The sequence below is a fragment of the Antennarius striatus genome, chromosome 17 (genome assembly GCF_040054535.1).
Source record: "Antennarius striatus isolate MH-2024 chromosome 17, ASM4005453v1, whole genome shotgun sequence".
Lineage (NCBI taxonomy): Eukaryota > Metazoa > Chordata > Actinopteri > Lophiiformes > Antennariidae > Antennarius > Antennarius striatus.
In genome coordinates this window covers 3,156,292-3,169,982 of record NC_090792.1, presented here as the reverse complement: position 1 = coordinate 3,169,982, position 13,691 = coordinate 3,156,292, and the positions used below count along the sequence as shown (strand labels likewise).

The 13,691-nt window shown below is 38.3% G+C and overlaps 1 protein-coding gene across 1 annotated transcript; it reads left to right on the top strand.

Annotated features, from left to right (window-relative positions):
- Nucleotides 1-456: 456 nt before the first annotated feature.
- On the top strand, nucleotides 457-11,302 carry LOC137611059 (calpain-1 catalytic subunit-like). Its single transcript, XM_068339049.1, has 23 exons — nucleotides 457-524; nucleotides 873-902; nucleotides 1,833-2,092; nucleotides 2,770-2,839; nucleotides 3,131-3,249; nucleotides 3,351-3,484; nucleotides 3,560-3,734; nucleotides 4,923-4,997; nucleotides 5,219-5,304; nucleotides 6,393-6,467; nucleotides 6,638-6,798; nucleotides 7,068-7,234; nucleotides 7,399-7,410; nucleotides 8,030-8,238; nucleotides 8,312-8,354; nucleotides 8,458-8,526; nucleotides 8,799-8,856; nucleotides 8,949-9,010; nucleotides 9,162-9,230; nucleotides 9,317-9,395; nucleotides 10,120-10,236; nucleotides 10,428-10,480; nucleotides 10,675-11,302. The coding sequence occupies exons 3-23, from the start codon at nucleotides 1,847-1,849 to the stop codon at nucleotides 10,699-10,701; spliced, it is 2,106 nt and encodes a 701-aa protein (XP_068195150.1). The 5' UTR covers nucleotides 457-524; nucleotides 873-902; nucleotides 1,833-1,846; the 3' UTR covers nucleotides 10,702-11,302.
- The last annotated feature ends 2,389 nt before the right edge of the window (nucleotides 11,303-13,691 follow it).

Genomic DNA, 13,691 nt, shown 5'->3' with positions numbered 1-13,691 from the left:
TCTGCCTGTCACCCTCAAAAACGACAAAAACTACTAAACACCTCACAACACTAGACCATGATATGTTCTTTGAAAAATAATTTCACAAATATTGACTCCAGAATGTCTCTAGGCTGTATCAAACAAGTGCAGACATTTCTTCTGTCGCCCCTTTGGCATTTCATGCATTCCTGGTTGCACTAAGGTGGCGGTTTGCATATTACCCCTGTGTGTCCTCTATCTGATGCATTCAGGCTGGGCTTGTTGGAACATCTGCTTTCATTGTGTGTCTGGGTCTGCACGTCAGTGTCTGTCAGCTTCATTTTAACATTGTAGGCTTTTCAGTACAAGGTCACAGAAGCACCTGTGGGTACACCACGCCTGCCATTTGCTTGAATAAATAATATTCCATCATCACCAATAGGCTGGCTCTCCATTATGTAGTCGTGTTTGTTGCCCTCGTGGTTAGTTGTGCGACGGCCAACACCCCTGAGTGAGAGACGTGTTTGCAGCTTGAACACAAGTTTTTCAGTGGGATCTTACCTGTGAGTTGTGTGGAAACAATTTCCCTTCTTTTCAGACCAGGAGGAAATGTTTTGTTGGTGTTTGTCTGTTAGGAGGAGTAAAAGAGATCACCTGTTAAATTTTTAAACTTTACTGAATTTGTTAAGACAATGATGATTTTTAATATTTGCAGTAACATAATTTGGAAACAGTCCTTATGTAAGCAGCATGCCCCCCCCCCCCACCTCTCTTAGTTGTACCAATCAAATTCCCAGGTTATATAATTTGCAGGAACTCCACATGATGCAGTGGTAACAGGAGTAGCCTTTGGGCATATCCAGGTATAAAAACAGATCTGAAACTCTTACTCTCATGTGCCGATCTGCCAGGTTCAACAGCTCGTCTCTTTGGATGTTAAGGTAAGACGAAGGTCCTCATGTGTATAAAACAAAATAGTTTAGCAACTTTCCATAATGTCATGACTCTGTTTCCAGGTTCAACTATGGACTGCATGTTGTTAGAATTTGGAGAGTGAAAAATACTCTGCTGTCTGTAACAGTCAGACATTACAGCCACGACTGACAACAATGTCTTTTTCCAAGCCAATTTCAAATGAGTGTCAGAAGTTTTACCTGCAAAGTACTGAAATGTATTTTTACGGTTTTGTAGTGCATCTTACAATTTCAGTATTTTCAAAATATGTACAGTTCATTGCTGTTTTCTTGCAAAATTAATACAGAATACAAATTGGTTTGAAGAGTAACTTACTGTACTCACAGTAGGATGACTGTGGATTTAAAATATCTACTCTGTATTTGATGATATCACTCACAAAAAGGGGCATTCACACAAACACAGACTTCAGGCCCTTCCAATAATAAGATGGCCATGCACTGACTTCTAAATTCAGACACAAAAAATTAACAGCACATATTTCTTATATATTTTGGACAAAGCTAAATGTGGTAACTAGAGAAATGATCTTTTTGATGCTTTTTTGATGTGTTGCTGTGTCATCCAGTGATTTACAGAAATAATTCTGACCATTTTGCTGCACCAAATAGACTCCACATACCTTGACAATTATTTAAAGACCTCATTCAGAATAAAAATTTAAAAAACGTCTGTTGAAGAAAAATATTCCTATATAGACCTCAGGTGAAAACTATTAGTGTATTATTATATTGTTTCAGCTGTTTAGGTTAAGAATGTAACCAAAGTCCACTGCTAATGAAAAAGAAAGAAAGTGTAGCTGGACGGATTAAGTGCGTGTCTCAGTATTTATGAAATTTAAAATGAATTAAATCAAACAAAGAAACTGACATGACAGTCCTTGGTCTCCTGTGCAGTGCTTAGGACCACAATGCCTCTACCGGGTGTCTGTAGCAGCATCATGAATGAGCGTCAGAAGATGGCTTCATTTGATGGCTTTGGGACTATGGCCAATCCCGTCAGGTTCCTAAATCAAGACTTCCAACAGCTGAAGCAGTACTGTCTCTTCCAAAGGGTAAGGTACATCGACGAGATGTTTCCTCCAGACAAGAGGTCCATCGGACAGGGGGTGCTGAGCCCCGAAGAACTGCAAAGAGTGGAGTGGAGGAGACCAGGGGTGAGTGCTTGGGGCTGAAATCTCCAGAAGTGATCCCGTGTCATCAGAATACTGATGGGTCAACAAATATGTGTGAGCAAACTGATGACAGCAAAATGATAGACATATTACAAAACAAGTGCAAATGTTTGGCTTTGAAAATTTGCAATAATCAGTATAATAACACCCATCAGAGTGACAAACATTAGAGTATTATGCTGTAATATGCTGATCCTTGTGAAAATTGCTACTGTAGATGGTTGAAAGCTGAATTCTGTTATGTGGTGTTTGGATGATGCAAATATTCATTCATTCATTCATTCATTCATTCATTCATTCATTCATTCATTCATTCATTCATTCATTCATTCATTCATTCATTCGTTCATTCATTCATCCATAATAAGACCAGACGATCATCTCGGGAGGGAACCAATGCAAAATATATTATGTATATTATTAGGATTACTCGCGGCAATTTCACACCAACCAACCAACCAACCACCCAACCAACCAACCAACCAACCAACCAACCAACCAACCAACCAACCAACCAACCACCCAACCAATCAACCAACCAATGAACCAACCAACCACCCATATCTAGCAGAGCAAGGCAGAAACTTTTACTTTGCGTTACTTTTTTGCTGTCTGACAGGTTAACATTTAACATGTAATGTTGTTTTTCTCTCTTTCAGAAACTTGTTCCCAATCCGTCTTTTACTGTTGAAGGGATTTCCAGGTTTGACTTTGGTCAGGGCATGATTGGTATGAATGTCAATTTGATTTACAACAATTTCTAGGCATTTTTGGGTGCAATTTCAGACAATGTGCCCATTGTCTGAAAATGTATTAAAGCAGGAAACACGTAGAGAGATAGATTCCTTTGTACCTGCAGCCATGGCACATCTCTCCTGTAATTATATTGCTGTAATACTTGGGTTGCTGAATCTCCCATCTGCACAACAAATTTACCTTTGGGTTAACAATAAATCACTTCAACTCCCTTGCCTGCTTAGTATTCCTGTCTGACAATTCATTGCCCATTTTGTCGCCCAGGAGACTGCTGGTTTCTTGCCTCTATTGGAGCACTGACGTTCCAGAGGGATATCCTTGCACAGGTTATACCCCATGAGCAAACATTTGATCAGGACTACTGTGGGATGTTTCACTTTAGGGTAAAGAAAAGTCATACATATTTCCCAAAAGTCTAAATTCTAGAAATGTACACATCATTTTGTAAGGAATCCTCCTGTTCTCTCCCTACTCAACAATTCAGTTCTGGAGATTCGGAAGATGGGTTGACGTTGTCATTGACGACAAGCTGCCAACGATCAATGGGGAACTAATCTTTGTTCATTCTAAAGATCCTACGGAGTTCTGGCCTGCTTTGCTGGAGAAAGCCTATGCAAAGTATGGAAAACAAATGGGTTGTTCTTTAACAACTAAATGCTTAGTATGAAGTAATTTCACACTGATTTGTGTCAGGGTGTGTGGATCCTACACCGATATGAATGCCGGAACCCCTGCAGAGGCGATGGTGGACTTCACTGGTGGCATTCACATGTGTATCCAGCTGTCAGACCCTCCTTCAAACCTGTGGGAGCTGATGTTCAGAGCTGGTCAATCCAAGTCACTGATGAGTTGTGGTACTCCACAGGGGGTGAGCACTAAAACAACATGAAAAAACCCACGTAATAACCTTTAATTTCTGCTTTTACAATCTGAGACAAACTTAATATGTTTGTCTGACAGACCAGCAAGTGTTTAGTAAAGGCTGAGAGTGTCCGGTTTGGAGCTAGTTCATGAACCCGTATGCAGACACAGACACTGAGGCAGGTCCTAGACGCAAAGGGAGTTTTTTTGGTGAGGCAGGCAGAAAAAGTGAGTTGAGTCGAGAGATTGAGGGAAGTGTGCTGAACAGTGGAGTAGGAGAGATGCAAGAAGCCAGGGCATAGCCAGGTCTGGGCTGAGCACCGCTCAGACACAGATCACAGACACAGGAGAGGAGAGTTACTCATCTTTCACTCAAAAGGCAAGAAACCCAGGGTCAGAGTTGGCCAGCTTAGACCGACTTTCACAGAGTCTACGAGCCGGCAGGGAATGGAGGTTGAAGCCAGGGTCTTGTAGTTGAGGTGAGCGTTGATCGATTGGAGCTGCGGTGCAGCTCCTGCACACCCAAAGTTACCCCTGTAATTCAGCACAACACACCCAGACAGAGAGAGGGAGAGGGGGCTACTGCTGAGGAGGAAGAGGAGGAGGAGGAGGCACAGGGCTTAACAAACATGTTACTCCAGATGTTTCAAGGATAATATTAACTGAAGGAAGTACATTTTCAGAACATTTCACTTGTCATAGTGTTAAAATGTGAGGTCAAGAGAAATTAGTGAGATGAAAACATTCTGTTAGAGTAGGGTTCAAGGTGCACAAATGACTGTGAAAGACTGCTGGACATTTATAGGTAATGACGTTAGCTAGTTGGACATTAAGAACCCTTAATGATAAAACAAAATCTACATGACCTTAACTGCTTTTCTGCTGTTTGAGGTCGTAAAGATAACTTTGGTATCTAATACAGGAAATAAAAACTGATGTATTAAAACTGATGTATTGTCAAGAAGTATTAATATTTTTGTTGCATTGATGAATATCCCCTTATATATTTTCCATTTGCATTGTATTATATATTGCTTCGGGAGAAGTATTTATTCATTATGACCATAACAGTTGAATTAAATGACAAAGAAAATGAAATAAGTCAGTGCTCATCGTCTGTATGTTTTTGGCAACGTATATTATGACATATGTTTGTGGCTCCTGTGACACCATCCATTCTATCTACATCTTCTAGGAGACATCTGAAAATACTGTACTATCAAATGGAGTGGTCGAAGGTCATGCCTACGCAGTCACAGGTGTAAAACAGGTGAAGTATTCCATTAAAACATGATCAGTTCAATTATTGAATTATTGGGCTTGTAAAAGCTAGAATGAGGTTCCTAAGCTTCTACCAAAGCTCACCTCTGCAAAAGACTCATTTAGGATGATGAGAGCCTTACATTGGCTTCTACTGCATGATAATACGTGCATAATAATATTGTTTTATAAGAAAAAAGGAAATATTTTACTCTGGTTATTTTTGGCTAGATGTTGAGCAATGGGGAGGTGGTAAGCTTGGTGCGTTTATGGAATCCTTGGGGCCGAGGCGAGTGGAACGGAGACTGGAGTGATCAGTAAGGACAAAAACGATTCCTCTGACACAATTGATAGTAATTTATATTTAAAATTTAATTCATGAGAGTTCTTCTCCCTGTTACAAACAGAGACATATTATTACTCTCTTTTTCTGTGTGCTTCTTGATGACCTTTTGAACTGGTATACTGAACAATTATATCTCTCAGAAAGAGCCCTGGCATTCTTAGGTTATGTTGCAATAATAAACCTCTAATTATTGTTAAGCCAGTGGGAAAGGCCAGTCGGGCTTTGGCATATGGGACTTACTGAAAATTTGTTTTGTATTTAAAAAAAAAAAAAGTCAAGTGTCAATGCCAAACTACTCTGGTATAATGTTGTTTATCAATTTAGCTGAATGACCGAAACAGAAAACCTCTTCTAACCTCAACCAAAGAATTTCTTCACTAATTTAAACAAAATTCTGAAGTAGGAGCATGAGGTAAAAACATGTATCCTGTTTATGCTGGTTTCTCATACATTGACATCACATAATCTAAACAAATGCAAACTGGTTTTGGCACATTTCAGTCTAGGATGAAGATAAAGCTTTATGACATTTTCCATTTTAGTTTTGTTTCAGTTCAGTAAGACAAATAAGGATTTTAAATATATATCACATTAGCATATTAATCTATTATATCAACAGCAGAACATACTTAGAATTTTGTCATCTAGTGTCAAACCTAATCACTCTCTGTGGATATGTTCATACGGTTGCCATCAGAAATTTTCCTGAATTGCCTGAATGTGCGGCGGCAATAAACACTTGGAACCTCAGCGTTGACAGGCATAGGGAGAGTTTGGCTTGTTTGTCTTTCCAACTCCAACATGTGTGTGTTGACATTTGAGGAGGATGAGGCCGTCATCTGCATGTGTGCAGCAGAACTACCTCACTAGTTTCTTCACTCCATTTTGTGTCAGTAATTACCCCCTACAGGCCTGGACTGGAAACTGCCAAAACCAGTTTGTGATTAAAAGCATCTAAGCAACAAATAGGTTGGGAGAAGTTGGAGTGGTTATCATTATAAACCGGTACTGTCAAATCAAGTTTGACCTTTTCCTTCTTGTGATTATTTGTATCTGAAGGTCTTATTTGTGGGAAACTGTGAGTCCTCAGGACCGTGAGATGTGTCATTCTGTGCGAAGTGATGGAGAGTTTTGGTGAGCATGTTGAAACCCCCACCCCCACCCCACCCCCATATTTCTATGGATTCTGAGTGATAAAATGTTTGACTCATTTCTATTGGTTTTTACATTCTACATTCTAATGAAGAAAAATGAATGAATTTGAATTTTTACATAAACCGGCTTTCAAACTTCGATGATAACAGGATGACGATGGACGACTTCTGTAAGTTCTATGAAGATCTCGACATCTGCTGCCTGTGTCCAGACTTCCTTGATGGGGGCAGCTCTTGCCATTGGAAGAGTTCCTTCTATGATGGCAGATGGGTGGCAGGAACCAGTGCTGGAGGATGCATCAATAACAAAGGTAATGTACGGGTAACTGGACTTGAATTAACAAACTGCAATTACTATGTCATTTATAGCAAATACATGTCATACATGTCATCTTTGGAACTTAAAATCCTTCTGATTTCCCCTGATAAACAGTACATGGAGCCTGTAGGGTGGACTTTGTAAATCAATAGTTCTATTTTCCAGTTATTCCTTAATATTTCACGAACATTGACATGTGGCAAAGACAGATGAAAAAAATTATCTTCATGTGAATTTTTTTTCCCCCTTTTTGACTTCCAGACAGCTTCTGGAAAAATCCACAGTATCGGGTCAAGATCGACCGTTTAAAAGATGAATGTTCTTCAGCTCAGGGTAAATATAACATGCTGGTGTCTCTCATGCAAAAACCTGACAAGAGGAACAGACGTCTGGTCAAAAACCTCTACATTGGATTCTCTATATTTGAGGTACCGATTATTGTTATTTGGTACTTAAACCATTGCAAATTTGAGTAAATGATACTGTTTTCATTACGATGTTTTTATTTTTATTTTTTGTATTTGCATTGTCATCGACTAAAGCTCAATTTTGTTTCCAATCTAACATACGTTTTCCTCTCATTTCCTTCAAGCTAACTGGAGAGGTAAGTAACATATTCACCCAACACCCATCTGTCCCTCTGTCTGTCTGTCTGTCTGTCTTAATCCCTCGTTACTCACGGTTAATGCGTTCTAGGACCACCCGTGAAAAACGAAATTCTGCGATAGAGCGACAAACTATTTCTTTTATTATTTACGATAATTGAAATGTTTATGAACCCTCCCCATACTGATATTAAACCACCTTATATCTGTATTACCTGAATTACACTCTTGTATGACACTGTTTAAAAGACTTTTGTATGAAGAAAAGTGTTTGTTTAATACCCGGAAGGGCGTTCTCCTCCGTGAGTCACAGAAGGCAGCGCACACAGCCAATGCTGATGCTGTCAGCCAATAGAATGCGCGTACGGAATCACATGACTACCTACTAAAAATCGGCAGTGTAGTGAAGCCGTGCATCTTGAAGCACGAATAAGCGAGGGATTACTGTATGTAATGTTTGTGTTTGTGTGTATATATACTGTATATACTGTATATATTTATATATGTGTGTGTGTGTGTGTGTGTGTGTGTGTGTGTGTGTGTGTGTGTGTGTGTGTGTGTGTGTGTGTGTGTGTGTGTGTGTGTGTGTGTGTGTGTGTGTGTGTATGGGTGTTACAGTACAGGGATCACAAGGGGAAGCTCCCAGCCTCGTTCTTCAACAGCCACACGTCTGTTGCCCAATCTAAAATGTACATGAATGCACGAGAGGTGATGGAGCTGGTAAAGCTAGAGGCTGGGGAATACCTGATTGTTCCATCCACCTATGATCCAAATGAGACGGCCTCGTTCATCCTCACCATCCTCTCCAAGGCAGAGATACACGTCCAGTGAGTCAGCCACAACCTATTAATTATCTTACATTTATTTCGGTTCTCACACTGACTTTGTCTTTCTTTTCAGTGACAATTCCGGTGCCAATAATTACAGACATACAGAAGAAGAGGTGTGCATGATTGTGTGTCTTCTTAATTTAAGTATTGCTAATTTGCTAATATCGCCACATGCATCACTTCATCTGTCAAGTGAAATAAAATAATCTTTTTCAGTCCACAGAAGTCAGAAATGGACCAGATGATGAATATAAGAGAGATGTGTATCATCAGCTCACTGAAAAGGTTAATCTAAATTTCTTATGTTGGTTTTAAAATAATATGTCAGCCTGATATTCTCACAGAATGTAGGGTATCATAAAATGCTAAACTAAGCTAATCACTTCCTGGAATTATATACATTGGTATCGATGCTCTAATGAAGCTCTAGGACTGATCACAAACATTTATACCTTTTATTGAAATAAAAAAGGAGTTTTAGGATTAGGAAATTTAAATCCTTGCATTTGACATAAAACAACAAACATATCTTTTTTTTGTCCTCATTCCACTTCTAGTATGAGGAGGTGGATGCTGAGGCGCTCCAGAAGCTCCTAAATGACAAAATCATGAATGGTTTGTTTGGACATGATTGTTGGACGAATGGAAAATTAATCTTCTGTCAGGGTAAACTTCGAGTCCAGTTTAATTTTGTTTGTCTTGCTTAGGAGCGGTCACACCTGGACGCTTTAGCATCGACGCCTGTCGCAGTATGGTTGCGCTGATGGATGTATCCTTCCACTGGATATTCAATGTGAAGTGTTTTTAAGTGCAAAGTACCTGCCATAACCTGCCTGCCCTTTTAATGGTTTGACAAACTGAAATCCATTCAGAGGACATGAAGAAACACGTACTGGTTTATCAACTTAACAAAGAATTAGACAAATATCACTGGAAAACTGGATGGTGAGGAGTTTTATCGTTTGTGGAACACGATAGTCACATATAAGGTAAAAGGAACCAAGTGAAAGTCAGAACTGTTCTGAGATGGTCGTTGCTTTGTTGAGCTAACATGAAGCTTCTTTTCTGTAACCAGGACATTTTTTACCGCACAGATGTTTCAAAAACAGGAGCGCTGACTCTGATGACGCTCAGGAAAGCTATCATGGCTACAGGTAGATGTCAACCACTTCAACACCACTTCCCTTAATGCAATTTAAAATCATTATACATAGGAATATCCCAAGAAAATATTTAGACCGTCTTCAGGGTGACACCATTTAGTAGTGTGTTAGGGTGTCGCTGGTGAAGCTGCCCTGTATTCATTCTTCTCTTTATATTAGCAGCTTTTCAGGGAAATAAATGTCATTCCTTTTTTTGTCTCTCATTTCTCTTGAGGCAAACAATTGACAGGGAGATAATTTCAAAATAACAATTTATCTCCCACACTCGCTAATTTGATCTACCTATATTCATTTATTGTGTAACTTATACAACCTATTCTGCTCTGTCGCTGTGCTGATTATTGTGATTGATCCAGAATTCACACGGGATTTGCAAAATAAATGGTTGATTAGAGAGGGAAACAGTTGGGAAACAATTTATGTTGTTTTTATACATCAGTTTTGATTTTAGAAATACTCTAAAAGCAACTAAAATGTTCTTCTGAGTCATTTAGGAGGAGCCAGTTGTAAATGTGTGGGCCCAGTTTTCCTTCAGCACACCTACAACACTGTGCCTGCTTTTCAGTCCTCTGTTTGTTTGCAGTTTTTTTTGTGTGTTATTTGTCTTCAGATTTTTATTCTGCAATAGACAATATTAAGCTGTTAAAGAGATTTTTTATTTTTTTTTGGCAAGTATGTAATGTATTGGCTAATCTTCCAAATCTCTATTGGTCAGGACTGCGAGTGAGCGATGGCGTGCTGAATCTGATGGGACTGCGTTACAGTAACGAAGCTGGACTCATAACGTTGGAATCCTTCATTAGTCTAGCCCTTCGCTTCAAATGCATGACCCGTAAGTCAATGTGGACAGCAGACAACATTTTAGGAACATATATAATGAATATACAGAGTGCTGATTGGACTTGACTAGAAGAACAACACTGTTATGAACAGGTGACACCTGCAGAGACATGTTAACACAGATCATCTGTCTTGACGTGCTGAAGGCTGAAGGGAAATAACAATTTTCCTTTCTCTCAATAGAAATCTTCAAACGGATATCCGATGGAAACTCCATGACCCTTCGTGAATCAGAGGTAATGAGACTTTCAGACTTCACTGACATCTAAACAGAATATATAGTTTCAGTCTATCCAAAACTGCACAGCTGCTGTTTTGAAATAAAGAGTACTTTAATACAAGAACTGACTTGCTTCAAATGACATTAGCCCAGTGAATTGAAGAAATTATTCTGCATTTCAAGTTCAATCTATCCTTCTCTAATTTGCAGTGGCTCTACCTTTCAATCTACACATGACTTAAGAGAGAAGATGAACCGCAGCAGCAGAGGATGGCAGAGAATACAAATGCAAAATTTGTTTCTTTTAGTAAATATGGTAATATGTGGCACGATAGGTTGCATGCTGTCATGGTACGTTCCCTTTTTCCGGTACATGGGGAGATCAAATTGTAGGAACCTGCATACTAAAGCAACAATGTGTGGGTTTACTGTTGGCATTCAGGTATTCATGACGACGCAGAGAAGGGCTGCGCGCCAGGACTGTTTTCATTCTCACTGAGGTTTCATAGATATTTTTAGAAATAAGCATAGATTTGAATGAAAATGTACGACTTGAAGTAAAAGTTAAAAAATCCTAACCATGGTATCAGGAACCTGGGTTATTGTGAATACAAACATTATATTAAACAATTAATGACACGTATTGTTTACTGTACACATTTCACACTAACTTTGCATTAATTAACTGGCAGCAGCTTAACAGGCAAATATTTTTTTCTTTCTGTATTTTATAAGTACACTATATAATAATATATTTATATGATATAACATGCAGTTAACATTCTTGTATATTTACAACAGAATGAATAAAAGTTTTGTAAGTAACTTTCTGTACATTTACAGGATTTAAACTGTATTTGAATATGCTGTATTTATATTATCTGATATTAGTTGTAGGTAAAGAATGATAGTGTAGTAACTTCATACAACAACTTTCTAGTGTGATTTACCACTCAAACTGCTTAAATACTAGCAACCATTTACCCACTTACAAATGTTTTTCATTTCAATTTGTCTATTTCAAATAATTGTTGTTCCTGCATTTTTCTTTCACCTTCCCAAGAGGCTCAGCTTTCCTTACTTTACTATGTTTAAGTTTCACTCTTGGAGGGCTGTTCACAAGCATTTGCACTTCAGTTCCTGATGACTGTTAGATTTTTAGATTTCACGACAAATTTATATCACAGTTTTATGGTGAATTAAAATGCATTACGAAACAGTAATAGTAAATAAACTAGAACCTGTCATGTGACACAAAGTCATGGAACCAATTCGCCTGCTCAAGTAGATATATTATCATGCTTTAAATAGGTTTGCTATACTTATGGTCTGTCTGATTCCTTTCTCCAAAATTAAATTGGATGGATGAATTACTAGATGGAATACCATTACATTTTGCATTTAATAAAGTCTGTTTTTTTTAATACAAATTTTAATAAACCAAAATTAAAGTAACATCATCATAACAGAATTTTAAAGTCCAGATTTTTCTCAGCTCAACTCCGTGTAGTAATGACAAGTATTAGCATGTTAAACTAGGATAATGACCATATTCACTGAACAAATTACGTATCAGCATTAGCAGTGACAGTATAAGCAAGTCAGGATGCAAAAGTTACATTATATTACTGCAGATTATCTATCTTCAGTTGTAATTTTCTCTTTTGCTTTAAATCGTGAATTTAGAGTTATCATGAGGAGTATATTTCCACTGTACAGATTGAAGGCCTGGATCAATACTTAAACTGTAATCTAGCATCCTATGCCCACATGTTGAGTGGTATGATTGTTTAAAAGCCATGTCAACACTGTAAGGAAAATCAAGGATGCCTTTGGCCCGTGAGTGATTGCTGGTGATTGCAGTTTATTATAACAGTCAACAACTAGCAGTGTCGTTCCATCTGCTGTTGTATTTTAATAATGTGCACTTTTGTTTCATACAATTATTTGGACACCAAGTGGAACAATGCATTAGTAAATGGCACCACCTCTTGTGGCGAATGCTAAATAAATACTTTGTGTAATTACAGAGTGGTGATATTTATTCTCTTTGCCACTGAAATGCTCTTAAAAACATAAAAACACCACAGACTAAATCCTTAAAACCTTGGAAACACCTGAAAAGCAACACTATCACTTGGAAAAGTGAAAGCAGAAAAAGAACTCGGTGCAGCGGTGTGGGTGACATCTACAGTAATTATGTTTCTTTCTCATCGACCCTTAATTGATTTGTGTGAGGTTATGTCGGGGAAATTCTTTCTCTGCATGTGACCCAGTCCTGAGCAGCAGCCCCCAGCCGCCCAACAGCGAGGTGTTTACTGAGCCTGTGGCCGATGAGAAATCATTACATGTGGGGAGAATCTGGAGAATCGAAGACTCGGCCTCCAAGATCGTTTTATCATCGTTGATACATGTAGAATTGATGGCCTCGGGTAACCACATACAGATGGAGGATGGAGATGTAACTGGATTCACTAATAATAGTAATTATTTAGGTTAAACTTGGCAAAACAGAAATTAATTTTAACAGAAGAAGCTGCAGCCTGCAGGTGGCGATAGGGAGTCAAAAAAAGGCCACAGTCAGAGGAACTGGGAGGCAGACGTAGGTCATGATCCAGGCGACCCCACCCTCCTCATCAGTCTCAATTTGGAGACCCCTGTAGACGATCATGGACCAAACGGCCGTTCACACATCCCATGATTTCCACATAGGGTCATAAAACGATAAGACATAGTAAATCAAAAGAGTGCCTTATTTTATTTATTGACTAAATGCAATGAAAAATACATCTTCCTTCCTCCAATTTAATTTGAAGGGTTCAGTTGACAGATTAGAGATATTAGTCACTGTCATTAATTTGTTAGAGGGTTTTTTTTTCTGTTGCTCTAGCATTTTTGTTGAATTTATTTGATACTATGACGTGATCAAAAAGTTGTTTGTGTTGAAACTTAAATTTACATTTGGAAAAGAAAACCAGAAAAACAAAACAAGTTTAAAACAGAGAGGAGTAATAGACTGAGAAAAAAACTTGATTATTATTATTATTACACATTTTACATGATTTTCCCGAAAATTATACATTTCCAACTTTTTTCTTATATTTAATATATGTACTATTAAATTTCCAAATGTAAGAGTTTTATTTAACAACAACTTGCAGTTTAGGAGCATCATAACACCATTATGTAATTATCATGAAATAATTAGAAAGATATTTTCATTTCAG